The sequence below is a fragment of the Carassius auratus genome, unplaced genomic scaffold (assembly GCF_003368295.1).
Source record: "Carassius auratus strain Wakin unplaced genomic scaffold, ASM336829v1 scaf_tig00002576, whole genome shotgun sequence".
NCBI lineage: Eukaryota > Metazoa > Chordata > Actinopteri > Cypriniformes > Cyprinidae > Carassius > Carassius auratus.
Genome location: NW_020523459.1, coordinates 1,995,589 through 2,019,437, shown reverse-complemented (window position 1 = coordinate 2,019,437; position 23,849 = coordinate 1,995,589). Strand labels below are relative to the sequence as shown.

The 23,849-nt window shown below is 34.4% G+C and overlaps 2 protein-coding genes and 1 long non-coding RNA gene across 6 annotated transcripts; 1 reads left to right on the top strand and 2 right to left on the bottom strand.

The window, feature by feature from the left end:
- Window positions 1-197: 197 nt before the first annotated feature.
- On the bottom strand, window positions 198-11,539 carry LOC113069933 (uridine-cytidine kinase 2-A-like). Its single transcript, XM_026243084.1, has 7 exons — window positions 11,386-11,539; window positions 5,714-5,873; window positions 5,200-5,296; window positions 4,543-4,685; window positions 4,339-4,436; window positions 3,319-3,367; window positions 198-3,054 (listed from the first exon to the last, which is right to left on the bottom strand). Exons 1-7 carry the CDS (start codon window positions 11,488-11,490, stop codon window positions 2,918-2,920), a joined length of 789 nt encoding a protein of 262 aa, XP_026098869.1. The 5' UTR covers window positions 11,491-11,539; the 3' UTR covers window positions 198-2,917.
- Window positions 11,540-12,629: 1,090 nt separating this feature from the next.
- On the top strand, window positions 12,630-18,256 carry LOC113069934 (calcium load-activated calcium channel). The gene is made up of 7 exons (XM_026243085.1): window positions 12,630-12,826; window positions 12,976-13,053; window positions 13,140-13,199; window positions 13,407-13,453; window positions 13,577-13,644; window positions 13,785-13,929; window positions 17,895-18,256. Exons 1-7 carry the CDS (start codon window positions 12,757-12,759, stop codon window positions 17,991-17,993), a joined length of 567 nt encoding a protein of 188 aa, XP_026098870.1. The 5' UTR covers window positions 12,630-12,756; the 3' UTR covers window positions 17,994-18,256.
- A 1,950-nt stretch (window positions 18,257-20,206) lies between these two features.
- On the bottom strand, window positions 20,207-23,807 carry LOC113069932 (uncharacterized). 4 transcript variants are annotated; one of them, XR_003279829.1, is made up of 6 exons: window positions 23,583-23,807; window positions 23,422-23,490; window positions 23,005-23,076; window positions 22,202-22,229; window positions 21,889-21,992; window positions 20,207-20,862 (listed from the first exon to the last, which is right to left on the bottom strand). It is a non-coding gene; the product is annotated as an uncharacterized LOC113069932 (long non-coding RNA). The 4 variants fall into 4 exon arrangements; XR_003279828.1 differs by having other exon boundaries at window positions 21,889-21,985; window positions 23,583-23,805; XR_003279831.1 differs by lacking the exon at window positions 22,202-22,229.
- Between the last annotated feature and the right edge of the window lie 42 nt (window positions 23,808-23,849).

Here is a 23,849-nt window from a genome sequence, read left to right as displayed (position 1 = left end):
GCGACCTCCCCGAACCTGTTTTGCGTTGTTGTATGCTTTCATGTTATCTTTGTTCTAATCTAAACCATTGTGCAATTCTGTCCAGCTTGCAATAAAGTTTGTAAAAGAGAGGGATTTACTCTTTAAAGTCTTTTTTTGTTTCTGATGCAAGCAAATGTGATTACAGCCATGTATTCAACTGAGGCAAAGAACACGAGGAGTAGAAAAACCTTTATTTAATGCAGCTTTGCTGTCAATCACTTTGTTATACAAATTCCTGCAATTCTTTACACATGTAAATGTGATACAGTTATCATGGATTTGTTTAACCACAGAAACACTTAAAAAGAAAAAGAAAAAAGCCAGTCCACAGATTACAGAGTAACATTTCAAGAAAACATGTTATTAATATTAATTGCAGTGTCACAGAAATACTGTTTTAAAGCCTTGCAACTGTAGTTTGTTTGGTCCAGCAACACAAGCATGCAACCTTTTCTGATTTTATCATAGTTTTGGCTTTCTTTGCATTTTGTTCCCATTTTGCAAGCACCAAAACTCAAAGGCAACAATAATTAAACATATAATGATACATCATGCAGAACACCCTACTTTTGAAATCCCCTCCGAAGTCACCCCACTTTGCAACAAGACAATCTGTTACAGACTAGGATTTCTTTCTAAATCAACAATAATGCAAGGTTGTCACATATTCTGGTAAAATCAGTATTTGCTATAATTACAGACATTAGTGAGGGAACCAAATTAACTGACTGCACGTTAAACAACGTAATCATCTTAAATCTTTGGAATCCCTCAAATTTCTGAAAAACAGTACTATGTTTGCATCACTTTCTGTCAAGTAGGGTTACACACTGGGTGTGCAAGCTGGTAAGATAGAGATGATAACAGTTATGAAATAATGATTTTATTCACGGCTGAACTGTGGTTGTGTGGGGAACAAAATAGTAATATGTACTCCATTTTAAAAGCTGGTGTTCAAATCTGTGCTAATATATTAAAACCTTTTAATGAAAGGTATGAATATCACTGTTTGACAGCCACAATGTTTGATTAACCAAGTGTTGTTTAGAGAATTAATATTACAATATTTAGCTAAAGTAATGGCATGAAAATAAAATTAACAGTCTGTAATTTCACATACAAAAACTTTATGTTTGCACAAAATGTTTTGCAGTGTTTTCAAACTGGCTCTTTTTTAAGAATTGTGTTATTTATCTATGAACATATTGACTGAATCACACATATAATGCCCAAACAAAACCGAGGACCAGACGTCAACAAAATATTTATAATAGTTTATGCAATTTTTTTTAATTTTTACATCTGGCTCAGCTATGAATGATGACGAATCTGATGAAATTTAATAATCTGACAATTAAATGGCATTATCTGCAAAATTATCATACTCGATCAAATAAATATTCACATCATTCAATAAGTGATTATTTAGAATTTGTACATAAGAATAGTAAATGAGTAACCCTGTATCATAGCAGCAATGCGAATGAAGCTAATCAGAAAATAAAATATAGTCAAATGAAAACAATGTTAAATAAGAATATCAACGATTAACCAGTTTTTTGTGAAAGCTTCAAGTTTCAAGATCAAAAGGGAAGGTGCATGGGGTATTTTCACAGTCAGGGTCAAGTTTAAAGGTTAGATTGTCCAGTTTCACATCCCTGAATGGTTTCAGAGTGCCTTAAAATGGCTTCAATCTGGCTCTAAGATGCAGCAAAACTGAGCTACAGGGGGAAATTACACTGCCTGAAATGTAAAAACATTTACTAAATTAACAGTAAATGAACTCTTTGGTGAGTTTTGTCAAAGACTGAGTAAAAACATTGCAATGGATAAATATACTGAGATTGCATTTCAAGTAAGCACCTCCATTTTTCTAAATGCCTTGCACAAGAGAGTCATAAACTGTCAAATTGCATTATTAGAGTCAAGGGTACAGTGCATAGTATATGAACATAAATCTCTTAACAAAGAGATCACTATTCATTCTAACACTCCACAGCAATGCTGCAATCAACCACTGGGCTTCGTTTTAAAGTACATGACCATGTTTAATGAGGATCATCTAGCATCTTTGTACATTTTCTAGAAGTACCATGTTTGTAATTCAGAACCAAATATGAATACATGCAATAGATTTAGTTCTGCTCTAATTAGGAAGATTAGAGCCCTTTTTTTATAGGTGTGGTCTCTTCTGTATAGACTCAATTTAAATGCAGATTACGCTCTTGTCTCTTTAGGACAAAAAGTGAGTTATTGTTTTTATTTGTAGTAACTTCACCCTGAGAGGCCTGTTGTGATGTAGCAACACTGCCTGAATTGTTCAAGTGAAATAAGATGAATTAACGTTCATTCTTTTGCCATTTATCCTTCTGATCATAGATGGACATTTTACAAATAATCCCAGAATACTACAGACTTATTCCATCACTGTGAACCAAAAAGAAGGGATGATTTTAAAACAACATTTTCCAGTGAAGACATTATTTAAATAAAAGGATAAAAGTTACAGATAAAAAAAAAAATCTAAAATTTTAGACAACAAACTAAAAAATAATATATATATTTTTTAAATAAACAAGGAAATAAATATAGGAAATATCCATTTTGACCTTTTTTTGACAATCCCAGAACTATCATTTTATTTATCTTTCTAATTCCTAAAACATCAAGTGTAACCAGTCTTAAAGTAAACCCCCCCAAAAAGTAGAAGAACAAGGAAGAAGCAGAATGAAATAAAAAGGCAGACTTTGAAATTCTTGAAATCTTTCATGATTCTTTTTGTCTTATAAAGTGTTGGCTAATTAATAGAATGCACAAGCAATCCTTCTTTCCTTTTGCATCCATCGATCACATATTCATTCTCTCCTGCATTCCGGACATCCTGACGGAGGGCTGGTCAGTGCGGCCTGCTGCTGGATTCTGAGGGATGCCGTTTACGAGGTGTGTTGTGGCCATTGAGGTATCCGTTCAAGCGTTTTGTCAAACCACCATTCAGAATATCCTGAATGTGTTGCACTATCAAATTTATGGCAACTAGAGAGAGAGAGACATTAACATGGAAGAACAAACATCAATGAAACGTGCCTTAGCAAGGCATTGCTTAATGAAACGGTGTCAGTTTATTATTTTTTTTTTTACTATACTAGAAGTGTGGCCTTGCTTGGCACCTTCAAAACATTCCTATTTTCAAAACAATAAAAGTTATATCATAAACTGTTCCAAAACATTTCCATATCAAAATATTTGTGTCTCCTCTCTTCCATGTTAAAGTTTGGATAAACACATTTAAAGTCTCACCCAGATTATCGGCTCCCCGTGGAATGATCACATCAGCATACTTTTTTGTCTGAAAGAAGAAGAAAAAAAGAGAGAGAGAAGCCCTGAGAAAAAAATTCTCAAGTCAAGACGGTGATCAGCAACAACATTTCCATTGGGCAAATATTTCACCACCCACTAGACAAAATGCCAGTGTAACAGTAACAGTGTTTGAAAAAAAATTAATAGAAAATACATGAAGTCAATAAATGCTCCTGCTATATATATATATATATATATATATATATATATATATATATATAAAATAAATATTACCATTTGCATAAAAAAGTCAATTTATAATATATTTGCCAAACAGCACAACAGAGAAATTAACATGGAAAAACAAAAACCATGTCCAGCTGTTTTACATCTTTTTTATTATTTTTTACATTCTTTTTAATTTTTTTTAGCAAGGATGCACTGAATTAAAATGACAGTAAAGAAATTTAAGATATTAGATTTCTATTTCTAATAAATGTTGTTCTTTCATTTTTATTCATCAATGAATCTGCAAATAAGAATCATATGAAGACTGGAGTAATGGCTTCGCCAAGACAGGAATATGTGTGTGACAGCGTGCATTTTTAAAATATAATAATACATAATACTCCACTTTGCCATCACGGGAATGTGCGTGTGACAGTGTGCATTTAAAAAATTTTGTAAAAATAAATAATACTCCGCTTCGCCAACACAGGAATGTGTGTGTGACAGTGTGCATTTAAAAAAAATGTAATAATAAATAATACTCCACTTTGCCATCACGGGAATGTGTGTGTGACAGTGTGCATTTAAAAAAAATGTAATAATAAATAATACTCCGTGTTTTCCATCACGGGAATGTGTGTGTGACAGTGTGCATTTAAAAAAAATTTATAATAAATAATACTCCGCGTTTGCCATCACAGGAATGTGTGTTTGAGTGTGTATATAAAATAATTACAAAATAAATACAAAACCAAACACAGATCATATATGGTAGAAAAGTGTCAAACTCACTGGCAGACAGAACTCCTCGAAGGCAGGCTTGACAAATGTTATGTATTGGCTTAGCACTTTCTCTAGGTCACGACCTCTCTCACTGATGTCTCTCAGGACTGTGAGCAGAGGGGAATGACATAAGGGTAAGAGAGAATCAAACGGCACTGAAATACATCATCCTATCACTACCACAATATGAATAATCGTCAAGTCCTCACACACCTCTGCGCGACAGACGTGTATCTGCATCCGTATCCACAAACAGCTTCATTTGAAAAAGATCTCGGATTTCTTGCGAATAAAACATAAGAATGCCCTCAAATAAAACTACATCTGCTGGATAAACAGTTACTGTCTCTTCTTTCCTGCAAAAGGTAAGCAAAACAAAAGTGCATCAGGATGCATGAAATACCTGAACAAACAGATTACATAACACAAATCAAGATAAGGCCTGTTTGAAACACAATGCTCAAGTACTGTAGCAAGTAAGAATATCAACAGCAGCTACATTCTGCTCTGTGTTTCTGCTACTTCCTGTAACAGCTGAATATGTGCACCGAAATAAATATATGCTGCTTTTGTGTGTGGTTTGAAACTCAAATAAATACAAAAATGTCCACACATAGAAACAATGCAATGCTAATAAGTTAAATGGATCCTTCACCCAGACTGTCATCATGTAGAAGATTCAAAAAGGTTGTAAAATGAACTCAATAAATTGGTCTAATCAAAGTCTTGAAAAAATACAAATGCTTTATATGATGAACTGATTTAATTTAGTCCGTCTTAAGGGTTTAGAACGACATGATGGTGAATAATTAATGTCAGAAATGTCACAAACTATCCCTTTAGGTTATCCAAAATGTGGTCTGAACTGACCTTGAGTGGGTAACAAAGTCGTAGACAGGAATTTGGACAGTTCTTCCCTCCATGATATCACAAAGGGTTTTGACTATCAACTCATTATCAAATGCATCTGTGGGACAGAGGAAAAGAGGATCAGACAGACAGCACACAATATGTTCTAAGGTTTCTTGACCAACAGGTAATGGGATATAAAGAACAAGCAAAAAAAGTGAAAAGTCACTTATGCTGCCGCAGAATGAGTGAGTGTGTGTAGGTGGCTGAGTCAAGCAAACACTCACTCTGACACACGCACACACACACACACACACACACACACACACACACACACGCAGAGAATGATAGAGAGAGAGCTGCCAAAGTATACAGACTGCATCAACGGTCGTCTGAGCTGTATTCTGCTCACAGTAACACACAATAAACAGAAGTATTTGGCAATGCAAAAGTGCACAAATGACTATAAATCAGGCCAACAAAAATCAATCTAAATAGAAAATGAATGATGTTAATATAAACTTAAGTCTTTTACCTGGGTGGTCAAAGTTGAATTGTCCTTTTAGAGCCTTGGTCTTCTGTTCAGGGGTCAGTACCCTGTAGAAACTATCCTGACTGAGGATGGCCACCTGCCTCTGGTGATGGTCGATCTTATTCTGACCAAGAAGCTCCATAATCTTCCCACAAACTGATGACTGAAAAAAAAGACAGGAATTGTAGTTGAGTAAATATGTGCTCTAAAGCAAGTTTCAGTTAGTAATCTTATTTCATACGGGGGGAAAAATGACAAAATGGGCAACGATTTAATGTTAAGTGAGTAATTTCTGTGAGAGGCCACTAGAATCAGATAGGGAACCAAAAGCCGGTCCTTATTTAATAAATACATAATAAAATAAATAAAGATTTTGATTATTTTCATGATTTTTGGTTCTGTTCATGTGCCTCATGCATGTCTAGTGAAGTCATTTAAAAGTTTTCATGAGGGCTGCATTCAAATGTATCATAGGATTTTTATGATCATCAGCCAAGCAAAGTGGCAACTAAATTCAATGCCATAGATGGCCCTGTATTTTCTTGTATGGCAAACAACAGATTTATTTTATTTTTTATTCACATTTGTGTTCCCCTTACCCATTTTAATTTATTTGGTTCATAATTCAAAGTATATAATTATGAATTATGAACCAAATGAATTTAAACCATTAGCATTGGACACCATATGGCTAAATTGACCTTATCTTTGCTATTGGAAGCATATTTTGTGACACATATTCCCTAATGTTGACCTTTTTCACTAAAGACTGACATTTTAATTATTGATTACATGATAAAAATTTTTTGGAAGTATTTCCCTCCACCACCAGCATGAAAAAACTCTTTGGTTTTTGCATGAATCACATGGGCTAAATGACAGAATAATACATATTAAAACGACTGTGAATGACTCAAGTGTTGTAGTTTTTTTTATTTATTTTTTTATTAAATACCACAATATGATATTTTATCACATTATTTACAACATTATTAGCTGCTACAAAAGTAACATATATTTTAGTAGGCCATACTTTAAAAACATTACATGCATTCAGTACTTTTTATTTTTAGTTTGTTCTTAAATGTGTATGTAAAGTTATTTATAGAAATTTAGTTTTCAGTAAATCATTTGTATTAATCTAACACTGATCTGCACATCATTCATTTTAACCATCTCAAACCAAGAATGAATGCAGTTTTATGCTGAACTGTACTAGTAGGCTATTACAACTCACAGGGTTATGTTATGAGTAGTATTGTCAGTGGTGTTTTGACATAAAACAATGGCATACATTAAATTCAAATATCACAAAAAATTCCTGAAAGTGCCCTTATTGTCAAAATCTAAAATACACAACCCCCATTCAAGGCATAAACACAGATCTTTACATAACAGAACTGGCTGTGTGATTGTACAACAGGACTTAGATACCGTCTTCTGCGTCTCTAAATTCCTAAACACTCTCGTTTCGCAGATACAAAAAAATATGCCTATTAAGAAAACAAAACAAAGAACAAGGAGTATAACCCAAACTCACAGGTGAGACATCCGGTAAAAAAAAAGCACAAACCATGAGCGGTTATGAGAAACATAAGCAGGTGCTTGCTCACACTTTCACTGAGAGATTTCTGCACCCCGCCACAGCTTGACAATTTCTGCTATACTGACTCCCCTCATAAAAACTGATATATTTTCCAAAGACAGCCTACTAATGGGCTAAATATTCTGTAATATCTGACCAATATAGAGGACAGAGATACACTCTGATGAGCAAAGCAGAAAATAGAGAGAAACAGCACTAAAATGTACAAGGTGCACCTTTGAAAGCTGATCTAACCATGATGATATGAGAAATATTAATACTTTAGCACAACTTTAATACAAAATGCATTCACATACAAAGTCCAAAAATCCTGAATAAACTTACTGTCATAGTCACTCGATGTATGATATGTAAACAGACTAAAAGCTACTATTATGAAAGAACAGTGAGAATAACACCATCAAATAAAACTGAAAAAACAACATGTCATGAGTTCAGATAATTAGATCACATTAAGAGTCAACCACACGTCAATAAAAAGCCAAGCACAAGACAGGTGGAGGCAGTGCAGGGATATGCAACTGAATCCTGCAGAGTCTGATGAAACTGCTGCATCTAACCTATGTGTATGTGCTCAAAAGTCTTACAAAGCTTTCCTTCACCAGCTGCAATGCTGAGTGCCAGTCCCTCAATCCATTTAAAGCATAAGCCATAAACAGTCCAAGCTGTCCCAGGCCCTGTGTAAGGAGCTATAACAAACATATACACCAAGCATACATTTAGCAAAAACAGCTAGTGATCTGCTTTAGGGCCTATATTATCTTCAACGCATTTCTGACTTAAGTGTTACAGAAATAACACACAAAATAATCCGAGCACAAACACAAGGACTGCATGAAGTTTCTTGCCTCACAATAACACATATAGTCAAGAAAACAAGGTTTTTATAATACCTGCACCAGGTTCTACACAAAGTTACACCAGTTTGACATGCTGTGTCCTTAAACCACAATGACACTCGAACATTTAAATATAATGTTGCACTTGTAGTTAACACTAACTGATGTGCATGTCAATTAGACACTTAGCATGTTGAACAATGGCCAGTAAAGCAGTTGTATGATTTACTTGTAACACTCTATAATAAATTCCATTTATTAACATTAGATAGAACACAAACTTCATTAGTTAACATGAACTAGCAATAATTCTAAATAAATTCTAAAGCATTTATTAGTAAATATATTTAATGGACTTTATTGTATTTATTTTAAGTAATGTTAAAATTAATAAATACTGTAAAAAACATCATTGTTAGTTCATTTTAGTTAATGTTGTGACTAGTTGGACATTATTGTAAAGCTTTACCAATTTATTCATGCAGGAGTGCATGCTAGGAACTGAAGTGGATTTTTAAGCTAGGTCCAATCACACTGGCTCCACCACCACAAACTAAACCACTTTTCTATCTTAGATTTTTATTTTCGTGTTTCCAGACAAAATATCAAAAAAATCTTAATCCAAGAAGGATTTTCTAGACTTTCTACAGACGTAAAAATAATTTTCTTGTTTTCAGAAAAATAATCTGCCAGTGGGGTAAGTACAATAATATTATTTCAAACAGAAAACAAGAATATTATGCTTACCCCATTGGCAGATTAAGAATTTTAAAATATTTTGAATAGAAACAAGACCAAAAAATCTAAGCTAGAAAAGCATTTTTTGCAGTGTATTATGTAATAATTACAAATTCTTCCACTGGGTTAAAACCTTGACGAAAGAAGGAAAAAAAGAGCTCAAAGACTTCTTTGACATTTGTTGGTACACTGTGCCCAAGATCCATCAACCTCCAGCCAAAGTAACTTTAATCCTGTACACATGCTAAATAGCCTACAGGCAAATAAAGACAATCATTTACCTTTGATTCATCAGGTGGATACTGCGCAAGTTGTAAACCTCATAACCTACAGAAAGAAGGAGAAAGAAGCCATAGTCCCCAGAAGTGAGTATGTCTGCGCTGAGGTGGGAATCTCTGTCACTGGCTCCTAAACTAACCTAGCAGGACAGCCAAAAAACAGCTGCTTCTGTTGCTGACTAAACATTTCCCTGATTAATTCCCAAGTATTTTTGTTCACCCAAAAAGCAAAGCTGGCATTTAGAAATGTAATGCGAGTGCTACCTAAAGTGCACCTAGTGGGCTGGGTTGTGATTTATTCTATCAACGCAAAGACATTTCTAGCTGCATTAAACATAGAAAGGAAACTTGCTTCAGTCAATTATCTGCTCTGGTTGAGCAGTTCCAGGATGTAAACAAACTGGTGTCCTTAAACAGCAGACCAAGAGCATAATATATTAGCTCCGGACAGAACACTGAGTGCCAACAAGCACATCCACAGACATTATAACGTACTGCTTGAGAAAGTCTACTGAGAAATTAGATAACACAATTCTCCCACGCAGTGTGGTAAGAAAAACTTGCACACCTGACAGCTGGGAGATACAGGAGCCATGACATAACCAAACAAGATAATCAAACGGTAACAGAAAGGAACAGACACATTATGTACAGAGACATTTTAAATAACGACTAAACAGAGATCAGTAAAACATAAAATGTAAAAAAAAAAACATTGCTGTAGTATTCCACATAAGGACTTAAACTTCATCATAATAGGCGTATCCAGCATGGCCAATAGTAGAGTAAACAGAAATCATATAGATAAATCATAAATAATATCGCACAAACACAAACAATGATGCTATAAATATACGCTAAAAATAAAACAAAAAAGTTATTAATATATGTAATATATTAATTTATAATATATAATAATATACCTAGACTGAACGTATTCATTTAATTTTTTTCATATAGATAGATAGATAGATGGATAGATAGATAGATAGATAGATAGATAGATAGATAGATAGATAGATAGATAGATTGTTAGATGTAATAAAAAGTTTAGTTTTCCGTTTATTTTTTAACTATATTATTTATTTACCTACTCGAAGTATACAACACGAAGATATTACCTACAAATATTTCAATGAAGCACATCAAAAACATTTTTTTATAAAAAACAAACACGCTTCACTGAAGGAGCCGCTTGACGCATCACTGCGTACTCACGCACGCCGCCTTTACGCACGTAAATGAGGTAAGATGTGACACATTAGCTGTGCCGCTGACCCAAATATCGTTATCCAACAAAAGCTCCGTAGTTACTCCTCTATATCGTCCAAAACCAGTAGTTATTTAGGTTTAACGCTAAACACACACACATATATAAACTTATCTCGCTTTCTTGTATCATCACGCACCGTTAGCTCATGAAACAAAGAGACCGTTTGTCTTTGTGCGTGTATCATAACTGTTACGACTAGCAAGGCATCCTCCGGCGCGGACAGGGTTTTAATCACATATAGCCTAACCGCAAAGTTAGACTTTCCTCACAACACATTGTATATTTATCTAAAGTAAAGCTGTAATTAGGGTGTTCGACAAATAATGGTATTTTAATGAATCTGATGGAATGTCAGAGGATTGTGGAGATTTACCCGGCTCAAGTGTCATGCTGTTTCCTAACAACAAAAGACAGTCGGAATTTGCATCGACACAACAGAGCCTGATCCATTACAATCCTGATACTTTTCTCAAATGAATTAAACTGGATTTAGAGCATTTTAGGTAAAAAATAATAACATTGATTAAATGCTTATTAATAAGTTAGTAAGTTCACCATCGCCATAGTTCATAGCGCTGGGAGCTGTCTACATCAGGAAAATGACCAACATCCTTGTTTATGAGGGACACATACCAGCGATTTATAATATTCTGTATAACTGTTTTAAAAATACTATCCCTATTAATTTGCTTTTTTTATGTAAATGACTAAACTTGATTTACAAATCAATAAACTAGTCAAATAGATAACGCCTTAAATTCAAATAGTCTATATGTCAGTTTTTACATCGGACATGTCAAACCATCTCTGGTAATAAAATAAATGTGCACATTGATGATTCCATGAGCCACGCGGCAGTCGGTGTGCTCTCTCTCTCTCTTACACACACACAAAACAAACGATAACTAATATTTCTATGTGAGGTAAAGCAGAATGCCAACCTTGCCGCTGGCAGTGCCTCCGGCTACCCCGATGAGGAAAGGCTGCCTGACAACATGCTCATTTTCGGCTTGATTGTCCAACGTGCCGTCTCTGTCTCCTGCCATGCTGTCAGTGCGCACACTGAGGCTCGGACTGCTTTTACCACACAAGCAGCGGCGCTCCTCCTCCCTCTTCCCTTCAGATGTGTCTAACCTTTTCCTTTGGAGCGTTTGTGTGATGTTACATTTGTTAGTAGGAATTAGCAGAGCTCTCTCCACTCAAAGTACACTCATTAAAACACTTTATAAAAGTGTTATATACATGTGATTACTTTTTCATGTATATGTAAAATGTACAATGTCCTTCCCACAATATTTTTTACAATATTGTTTCTCCAGCTCTAGAAATTGATGGTGTGATGGAGTATTGGCTGTTGAATTCTATTATTTTTAAGCAAAATGAAATCATTTTAGAGTTGGTTGGATGTTTGGATTTTTTTTTTAATCAAATCTTCAAACTTTTAAACAATTACATAGTATAAAGGCAAGACTCTAATATACTTAATGTTTGTTTGTATGTATGTATGTGTGTGTGTGTGTGTGTGTATATATATATATATATATATATAATATTTTAGTTTATTATATTACGCATATATAACACCATATAATGATATATGATATCATATATATGATACATAATGACATGAATATAAAGTATCTTCATATTAAAAAAATAATTTTGAAGGAGAGCACAGATTCATAGTCCCTACCTGCTTAATTTCAGTGGATATGAAATTTGTCATGTAACATTAAATTGTTCAGTTAATATTATTATTATTATTATTAATATTACATTTATATAGTGCACTACATTGCAAAGCAATCTTAAATATCTGACCAATATAGAGGACAGAGATACACTCTGATGAGCAAAGCAGAAAGAGAGAAACAGCACTAAAATGTACAAGGTGCACCTTTGAAAGCTGATCTAACCATGATGATATGAGAAATATTAATACTTTAGCACAACTTTAATACAAAATGCATTCACATACAAAGTCCAAAAATCTTAAATGCCTTTTTTTTTTTTAAATCTCACCCTTAAACAATTGAAATCCACAAGCAAATGTTCATTACTATAATTTAAAACGTTTTTTAAAAATAGGTTTTAATCAATTCGTCATCATTTACCTTTCTTGCAGAAATATAATGCCGGGTCACTGCCACTAGTAGGAGGAGTGGAGTCATGAGTTCATAGTGCAGCCACATTCAGCACCCACGAGGAAGCCGGGCGCACATTGATGATATCATCACAGTACTGCTGACGCTGCTGTAGTAGAGCTTGTGGCTGACCTGAAGTGTTATTAGTATCTTAAACGTTTTTCCAAAATGAGCACAATGTTTGCAGATACGATCCTGATTGTGTTTATATCTATATGCACAGCATTATTAGCGGAAGGTATGTACACGCTACGTTAGAATTGAGTTTTGCATATCAGAAATCAGTCAGCGAAAGGCCAGGAAAATATCCGAAGCTCAGCAAATACAGGACAAACGCACGAGCTCTTGTAGTGCTGGATAACAGTTCGCCTTGCTCTGTTTCTACAGGAATAACATGGGTTCTGGTATACCGCACAGACAAATACAAAAGACTAAAGGCCGAGGTCGAAAAACAGAGTAAAAAACGTAAGTTATATGAACGAGACATGTTTGTTCTTTGATTGGATTTTAATACATGTGACCAATGATTACAATTCTGTAACATGTTATAGTGGAGAAAAAGAAAGAGACCATTACAGAATCAGCTGGGCGTCAACAGAAGAAAAAAATAGGTAAGATCATTCTAATGATTCTTGCTTATTATTATTTATGTAAATGATGATGATTATTACTATTAACAGAAAGTAAAATAATACGTATTACAGACAATTCGTAAAAAAAAAAATATTTATGTTATTGTTAACAATTAGTAAAAATGCAATTGTTATTCTTGTGCAACATAAATGGAGCATTGTAAACTATAATGTTGTATTCAACAGAGAGACAAGAAGAGAAACTCAAGAACAATAACAGAGACCTGTCAATGGTATTCGAATATTTTCCACTGCACTTCTCAAATTTATTTTTCATAGTTATTTCTTATTCATTCTCAAAGTTAACATAGTTTACACTTTGTTTTGCAATTGTGTTAAAGATATTTTAATTGCAGGTCCGGATGAAATCGATGTTTGCCATTGGCTTTTGCTTCACTGCTTTGATGGGCATGTTCAATTCCATGTATGTTGACCCATTCAGTGCTTCATCACGGAGATGCTTTGTTATAAATGTTCAATAATATTGTAGGTTAAAAGTGGTATGATTTGGTAAAGTTACCTGGAATCAGAACTTCACTTCTGTGTTTTTGTTTTTAATTTCAGCTTTGATGGTCGTGTTGTGGCCAAACTTCCGTTTGTCCCGTTGTCATATATCCAAGGCCTCTCACACCGCAACCTTCTTGGTGAAGATTACACTGACTGTTCCTTCATCTTCCTCTACATCCTGTGCACCATGTCAATTCGCCAGGTAATGTTTATCTATATATATATATATATATATATATATATATATATATATATATATATATATATATATATATATATATATATATATATATAATATTACTTCAGTGAATGGAGCACGATCCAAGTTGTAATAATGTAATGGCAGTTTTGAGGGAAGAGTTTTCCTGCAGTTGTGTAAGATCATCTTGGCTGTGATGCAACCAATCTTAATAATGGTAAAAGCATTTTGTGCTATGTATGTTGGGTAGCACTGATTTATCTCCAAGAAGGCATAATTGTGGTTCCACAGGTAAATTAAAGCCCAGCCACTCTTCAAGTAATCTCAGAATTTTACGCCAGAATGGCTGAACACAGATCATATGAAAATAAGTGGCCTCTTCTTCCTTACATTTCCAGAATAGATTATTTTCAATTGGTTATCGGCTAAAATCCATGCCGATTGTTGTCTGATTTTCGTCCTTTGCTGGAGCAGCTGATAGTTTCCCGGGTTGGGTCCGTTGCTGGAGTGGCTGAGAAGGCTCGGTTTTCATTAATAGTGCGAGAGCGGCCTCTAGTGGCTGAAATCACTGACAGCACGTGCTGTCTGTTCAGACCATAGACCAGGGATAGGCAACTTCGGTCCTGGAGGGCCACTGTACTGCAGAGTTTAGCTCCAACCCTAATTGAACATACCTGAACAAGGCAATCAGTGTTTTCGGGATTACTAGATAGATACAGGCAGGTGAGTGGCCCTCCAGGACTAGAGTTGCCTATCCCTGCCATAGACTGTATAAAAACATGGACGTAGTGTCTGTGACGTCACCCATAGGTTTCCGAAGAGAGTTTTTGAAACCGAAAGTGGGTGGAGCGAGCAGTCGCCATCTTGGCAGCACGTCACTCTGGGGTAATCGAAAATGGGCAAAAAGGCGGGAGTTTGTTGCTGAAGCCACACCCACCTAGCACGACGGTGGTGTCAGCAGCGCCAATCCACCTCTGACTCTATTGGCCACGCCCTTGATTATGCAGAACTTTAAGGCTAAATATAAATAAAAAGGATGAGTTATATAAAAAAAATTCACCTCGCTCACAGTTGTCATGAAGGGCAAAATTTTCTATTTAGACCAAAATAATTTTTTGCACCAGGCTGTAAAATATTTCCTGCTATAAAGTTGGGCATTTTAACATGGGAAGTCTATCGGACTGACACCCTTTCGCAGCTAGCCTCAAGCGGTCAGTTGATGAATTACATTTTTAGTCACGAGAGAGAGTGGGAGGTTCCTGCTCGGTTCAAACACGTGACACTGCATGCTGAACAGAGAGAGAAACTTCAGACAGAAACTCCTGCCCCGCATAACAGCGCCATTCACATAGTTTTCCATTAAATTACATTATATTCACCCTGAATCATTGTTTATGTACATAATGAATTGTATATTGAGCATTTCCATCGAAACGTTTGTCTCTAATAAAGTCTGTATGTTTAATTTATAGAGCTATAATATAGATCGCTCTTTCCGTTTGCTCCTTTTTTTTAATCACGAACTTCAAATTCTTGAAGTCCATTTGTGTCCGTTCGATGAATAAATAAACTGTTTTAGACCGCTGCTCGAGTTGAATGCGTTGCAAACGCGTGAGAAAGAGCATCTCATCACATGTAAAGAACTGTAAAGGCAACCCGTCAAAATAAAAGTCCGATTTTGAATTAGAATGTAGAATGTACATGTGAAATGTACATGTGTACATAGCCTACTGCTAAAATGAAACAAACTGTATTTTTAAGGAATAATCACACAACATTTATTCAATATTTCAATAGTAAATCCCTTTGTTTGCAACAAAAAAAAAAGTTTGTTTAATTTTAAGTAATTAAAAGACATAAAATTTATGTTTCATGCCTTGATTTGATAACAATAAAAATGTAAATAAACACAGAATTTTTGATGGGAAAAAAAATCATTAGGCTTCTTTAAGAAAAAATAAATTAAGTTGTTTTATGCGTTCAAATAATTAGACGTGCTAAAACAGAATTTGGTAACTATAAAAAAAAATATGGTGAGAAAAAATAAAACATTTCATAGAGCCCTAATTATGTATTTTTTGTTAAACTTATTAAATTGATTTGAAAATGTATAAGTTTCATGATTTTATTTAATTAGACTTATTTAATGATTAATTTAACTATTAAAAAAGGAGTGGAGTAAAATTGTAATGGAAAAAATAGAGAAAAATTCCTATTCCAGGAAAATTAAATAACAGAAATTGGAAATAAATAAAATGGAATTTATGAAAAATTTAACAGATTTCATAGGGCCTTATTAGAGTGTGGTAATTTCAACATTTACTATTACTGTTATTATTATTAGTAGTAGTAGTAGTAGTAGTAGTAGTATTACTACTACTATTAGTATGGTTCAGTACGGTTGTATTTTTTTTTTTTTTTTGTAAATAAAGCACATTTTTTTTATTTCAGTATCCATTTTAAAAACTATCGATTAATTAATTGCTATCGGCCAGTGTGGTCCAACCTTGCTATCGGTATCATCAAAATCCAATTTCGGTCGATCTCTACTATTTTGTAATGAATTCATTTCCCTCTTGCTTCCCTTATGTTCTTACCCACATTAAATAGAATATCCAGCCAGTCATTATCATGAATATGAATCCCTAAATCCTTCTGCCATATTGTTTTCAGGTTATTTCAAGTATTGCAAGTTACACTTGGCATTAATTTGTAACACAGAAGCAGTCCATAAAAGCCCATATGGTCCATATGAATTATAGCCTACTTGGTAGAACCTTCTCCAACCGTGAAGCCAAAATTTTTGCCAACACCTTCAGTCCACATCAGTAAGGTTTTATGGTCTAAAATGAGCAGAATCAGTTAAAGGGGTCATATGATGCTTTTTTTTTTTTAAGATCATTATTTTGTGTAACAGAATATGTTGACATGCTTTAATGTAAATAAAAAATAAAAAAAAAACATAATTTTTCAAATACTGTATATTATTGTAGGTCCTCTATGCCCCGCCTCTCTCAAACACATCATTTTCTACTAAGTGATTGGACGATCACCGCAAGCACTCGTTGGAAATGTAACGCTTCTTTCAAAATAAATGTAAAGACAGGTAATAATGTCCTTAGTTTTACCATCAGTTCAAGCCCAAAAGGGGAACAGAGTTGCGTGCAGACACATTGATAAAGCTCCTATTTGTTTGCAGTACACAGATGGTTAAGACTGCTGACTCCACTGTTTGACCATATCTCTCTCTCTCTCACACATACACACACACACGCATTCGATGCTTGGACACTATTGCAGATAAACCCCGCATTTGAACATTCAGTAGCAATACTTAAACTGATAACAAAACATGCTTCCAGTAGCTGATTCAGAAGCGCCAGATTGTACGTTGCTGTCCTGTTGTAAATAATCTTAAAGATTCCTAAATGCATCTACTTTCAGGAGACCGAACAAAGTGCTTTTGCTTTCACCTAGATACACACAGCATCTCCCTGACATGGCTGCTTCAACACTAACTGCGGTTACTGAAACCATGCCTTCTTTCTTTGCATGAACATTTGGGAGGCATTACGCAAATATTTCCACATAGTGATGTAGACATGTAGGGGCGTGTTTGAATGAGCCATTTTAGGGGGGCGTAGCAAAATCTTTACTTTGATAAAGAATATTTCTGGATAGTAGTAGTCTTTGCAACTTTACAGATCTTCTTCATGCACCAAGAGCTTGTATCACTCCAAAGAGTAAGGAACAAGAAATCGCATCATATGACCTCTTTAAATAAATGTCATTTTTAGGTATCAGTGTTATCAATGCTTACATAAAGGTATTAGGTAACACTTTAGCTTCCAATGCCTCTGTTAAAAGACTTCTGTTAAAATTAGTCAATATGCCAACATGGCTTTGACACTGTTCATTCGTGTAATGCATGCCCTAACCTTTTCCACTGAATACTTGTGTTCTTTCAGAATATCCAGAAGATGTTGGGTCTCGCCCCCTCCCGTGCTGCCACCAAACAGGCCGGAGGGTTTTTAGGACCTCCTCCACAAGCTGCCAAGTTTTCATGAACATTTGTAGACCGTGAGATACCTACATAAAAAGATCAGACACTCAGCTGTACATTGTTTAAACAGCACTCAATGTGAAAGATTAATAGTCAGGTTGTGCAGATACCGACACCTTATGGTGACCACAGAAGTCATGTGCATGGAGTCTTTCTTTTGTTTGTTTATTGTTGTTTTTTTTATCTGGTAAATTTATAATTTGTGTAGTCACATTTCTAACTATTATAATTTTATGATTACCTACAAGCAATATTAATTAATATAACGTTCATATTTAGAATTTGAGAGAACAGTTTGACCCGTGGATTCTTAGAACATTTATCTCTCTTTTTTTTATTGTCTGTATAAAAGGTTTTATTTAAGTTAAATAAAGGATTTTGTTTAGACATTAAACCTTTGTGCATTTGTTCCTCTGTAGTTTTTATTATGATTATTATTTCATATTCAAATTGCATTTGTACTGGATTTAAAAAAATGAATAATAAAGGAGTTTTAAAGTTCTAATTTAAAAATAAATATATAATAATAGTAAAATGTTATGCATAATAAGGCATAGACCAGAGTCATTGTTTTGCAATTCAGAGTAAAATTTTAGCCTTCCGCAATTGTCCTCCACAGGACATATTTTTGTAATATACCTACCAGTAATAATGCTTGGATAGTTGCTTGTTTAGGTAAGTGTGCAAAGAGCTTACATTTTACATATGCTATAGAACTGATGTTCAACATTTCATTGCCAAATTTAGTAGTGCAGAAGACTAAAATATATGTGCTGACGAGTGCATAACTAGAGAGAGGGAGGGACAGAAGAACAGTTGAGTGCTACATGAACAAAAAAAGTCATATGAAGCTGTGAAGATGTCCTCCATGTTATAAAGTTTTTATGTCCCAGTTAAATTCTGTTTCAAGCTGGAAAGAGTTGACTGTTGGAATACACTTTTGTGTATTGTTTTAGGTTCATGGCAATACAACAACTCAATCGTGCACATCAAGCGAAAGACAAATATCTGGATGTTTTGCGCAATTATTGCCCGGCGGTGCTTAAGGTAACACTGGTAGATCATTTACACCTAGCCTTTGTGTAATCAATTCATGGAATCCAGGCCATTTTAACTTGAGCACTGTTGCCAGATTGGGCGGTTTTGAATTTGATTGTGCGGGTAAAAAAGCTAGGGCTGGTGGACAAAATTTGAGCTGGTTTGGGGTCAGTTTGGCGTTTTACAAACCTGCAAGTTGTTTAGGGTAAAAAAAAAAAAAACAAGCCCAAATTCTGCACCCAAACAGTCTTCACAACGTTATAAACAGGTTCTGATGTTGATGTGGACTTCGCGAGGCCATAGGCTTCTTTTAGCCAATCACATAGGTTTTAGCCAATCACTTTTTAGTTTTGACTGTGCAAAGAAATAAGTCAAATTCGGACGTATTCGGACGGTAGCTAATTGTTTCTCATGGGGACCTCTGTAAAAATAAATGAAGGCCTACATATCACCCCCACCCAGCAAAAACTCGTTGAAAAGACGTCGAAAAGACGTCATTGGCAGTCGTCTAAACAACGTTAAAATTTAGTTGAAAAGTGAAAGGTGAAACGACGTCTTTTTCATGTCGTCAAAAAGACGTCTATAAATAGACGTCCAAATTACGTTTAAATGTGGTTGAAAAGTGAAAGGTGAAACGACGTCTTTTTCAGGTCGTCAAAAAGACGTCTATAAATAGACGTCCAAATTACGTTTAAATGTGGTTGAATAGTGAACGGTGAAAAGACGTCTTTTCCAGACCTAATTACAACCATGAATTATTTGTCATATTCCTAATTAGTGAAAATAAGACAATTCACAGTATATTGACACATTTATTGACACATTACATCTTTCATGTAAAATCTTGATCACATCTTAAGCTTCTTTTGATTAAACAGACCGTAAAAACTGTAATATTGTGAAATATAACTACAGAAATAATTGTTTTCTATGTGGATGCATTGTAGAATGTAATTTATGCCTGTAAACTGAAATTTTTAACACAATTACTTCAGTCTTCAGTATTACATGATCTTCAGAAATCATTATAATATACTGATTTGCTGCTCAAGAAACATTTCTGATTATTATCAGTTTAAAACCGTTGTGCTGCCAAATATTTTGTGGAAACCATTACATTTGTCCATATTTTTTTAATAGACCTTGCAAAAGAGTAGTATTTATTTAGATTTTTTTTTATATATATTTAAAAGGCTTTACTATAAACTTATCAAATTAATCCATGTTTCTGTATAAATATATTTTTTCAAGACAAATAAACTATGACCAATTATAACCACATTAGAACAACCAAAAATTTTAATTCTGTCATTAATTACTTACCCTCATGTTGCCCCAAACCCATAACACCCTTTTGTGCAGAACACAAATTAAGATATTTTTTTAACAGATGCCTTGTGTACAAAAAAAAACAAACAAACAATAACAACAGCAAAAATAATCTATTCAGAAATTATGACTCCCCAATGGATTTTCACAAAAGCACCAAAAGCGCCAGCTCTCACGCCAATGCAACACTGATGCATCATGGTGCTTGTGTGAATGTGTTATTTTATATAAAGAAAATAATCTCAGATTTCATTAAAAAGTTCCGCATTTGGTTTCAAGGATGAACAAAAGTCTGGTTTGGAACAACATAAAGGTGAGTGAGGAAAATCTTTGGTTAAACTAACACATTAGGTAAATGGGGTTCCCACAGGGGCACCAGTAGATCTCTGCCTGATCTCTGATCTTCTGCTTCTTCTGCTCCTTCCTCCATCCCAATTCTGGATTAATGAGCCACGGCAGATGTTTCCACTTTGAATGCTTTAGCCTCGCTCTTTTTTCTGCAGCATCTAAAGTGAGAAAGAAAACCGTAACTAAAATGTAAATTAATAATAAAAAAACAATGTTTGTCCAAAATGTACAAATTAAAGTGTACTCATTCTTTATGAGGGATTATTAACTAATCAGTATGTCAGGGGTTGTCAGCTCTGGCCATTAAGGTGAGACTTAGGTCTCTGCAGAGTAAAAGTGGGCGTTTATGACTTTGTGGGTGTTTTCAAACTGCTGGGTGTTTCTAAATCATGCAATCAAAATGATCCCCCTTACCTAAACCCCACCCTAAACCTACCGTCACTATGATGTCAGCCAATCAGGTATCATGGTCTAAAAACACCCTGATCTGGTAACTCCCATTACTTTAGTACAGAGACATATGCTTGGCTTAAGGTCCACTGTCATGCAGAGTTTACGTCTCAATCAGCTTCACAGTTTGCCAAGTTGTGAATATATTGTGTACACAAATGTAGGTACTGGTAAGCACTGTGGCTCACTATACACTGGTGACTATCTCTGTCCTCATTGTACAACATCACTACTGACATTAATGCACAACAATAAAACTGATATCTTACTTTAATGCTATTTACAGCACATTATGATGAATACTTTATTACATGTATGTGCAAGATTTAATTAATAAATTAATTGGAAATGTTTACTAGATTAGACATTACCTGTCTAGTGATATGTTTATGCTGAAATATATTATTGGTTTGTGTTTTAAAATCTATTACGTGTTTTCTTATAGCGAATTATCAGTGCACCGTAAAATGAAAATAGTGATTGAGGCAGCCGTTCACCACTGAGTACTGAGCAACGGACCTGAGTGAAACACACCCAGAGTTTACGTCCACACCTGATCACACTCACCTGTCTGTGACTTATAGTTAGCAAAACTGAAGACCTTGATTAATGTGTTCAGGTGCACTGCACTAGGTTGGTGCAAAACTCTGCATGTAAAAGGACCTTGTGAGACAATGTTGAGATCTCCTGCAATATGTTCTGAACATTCACTATAAAGAGACAGAATGACTTACAACACTGGTGTCCAGTCCTGGGCTGGAGGACCACCGTTCTGCAGAGTTTCTGCTGATCCTTGATCGGCTGCTCAGGTCTGCTTAACTGGGGTTGGAGCTAAACTCTGAAAAAAGAGAAGACAACCAATATTATAATGTTAAAAAGTTAAACAACGTTAAATAATTTGATCCATAAATATGCACAACATCTGAAAATGCACAAAGATGAGAAGAAAGAACTTTCAACATTGAAAAATAAGAAGCAATATTAAATCACACATGCATTTTCTTTTCTTCTTATTATTCCTCTTGCAATAAGTTTATTCACAATTACCTTGTGGTTTATCAATGATTTTCAGTCTCTGAAATAGAAAAGATCCATCAATGATGAACTATTATTTACCCCGTTTATATCTGCGAGGTGTTCATAACACATTTTACCAGTGTGTTAAGATCAGTAATTATGACTGTCGAATGTCAGACTTGACTCAATGTATTCTGCCCCCAAACATATGATTAGACTATCAGTCGAATATCGGCAAGATTCAAAAATTCTGATTCAACTATGAAAAACCTTAGTCAAGGACACCCCTAGAAATTTCAAATATTACTATTTTACTGTATTTTAATCAAATAAATGCAGCAGTGGTGAGCATAAAAGATTTATTTTAAATACATTTTTAAATAATATTTTCTATTTCTCTTCCACCTTTATTTGATCCTCTAACTTTAACACTCACTATTCTAATTCTATTCTTAAAAAAAATCTAACTACCTTTCTAATCTTTTTGTATTATATTTTCTTTACATTTATTATGCAATTGTATGTGTGTGTGTACGAGTAAAGACCTCTAACTAGCTTGTTCTACTCTTTTTTTTTAATTCTGTTTTCTCTTTATTTATTATATTATTTAAAATCCCATGCTATGTGTACCGTGTTAAGCTAACTGAGACTTGTTATAGCACTATAACATTGCTTATATATCATTGCTCTTGTTTTTGATTGCTTCCACTGTCTTAATCTGTAAGTCGCTTTGGATAAAAGAGTCTGCTAAATGAATAAATGTAAATGTAAATACATGATAAATCTGACCCTTAAACGTTTGAATAATAGTGTATGTCTGAGGTATTACTTACTAGTTATATGTTTCATAATGTCTAAAAATGTTCTTCAGCTGGATACAGGCACGGCCATCAGCATGGAAGAATCTAGAACATAAACAATCTGTCATTCTGTCAATCTGTCTAAGCCAACAATATTTATTATACAATGCCATGTTTATTATAAATAAACTATAGCAGAGGTGAAATGCAGAAAAGAATATTAATTTACAGATTATACAAAAAAATTAAAAGAATAATAACAGAATTTAAAGTTTTAGGTTTACTAATCGATTAATACTCTTACAGTGTGGACATCAAAATAACTAACATGCAAACAAACACACACACACACATTATGAAAATATTATATAAACACACACATATATAAGAAAATTACAGATTCATGCTGATGTAGGCGAAATATATTGTGAAAAATGCACATAAAGTTACCTCTTGTAGTTAGCATTACAGTTGAGATGCTAACGGACTTTTCATGAAGACACTGACCATTTCTATAAACTACATTTTCAACGAAAGCGTGTCATTTACATGAAAGAAAGTTTCAGGGACACTTTTATGTAACATTTGTGTAATTTAGGGATTAAACTTACCTGAAATTAGTGAAAACAACCATGAGAGACAGCGTCTGTTCAGCTGCTTGACGGTTGAGCTGAGCCCCGTTTCCATGGTGACTCCAGTACAGCGCGTGACCATCAAGTGTTTTCAAAATATATTTAAATATATTTAACAGTGCGATCAGACATGATGTCTAATTTCTTCACTAGTTTATGTTAATGGCTTTGTGGTGCGAAATAAAAGTTTTTTTTTCTGCTGAATTTGGACTAAAGCCCATTTACATCTATTTTTGGGCTAAATAA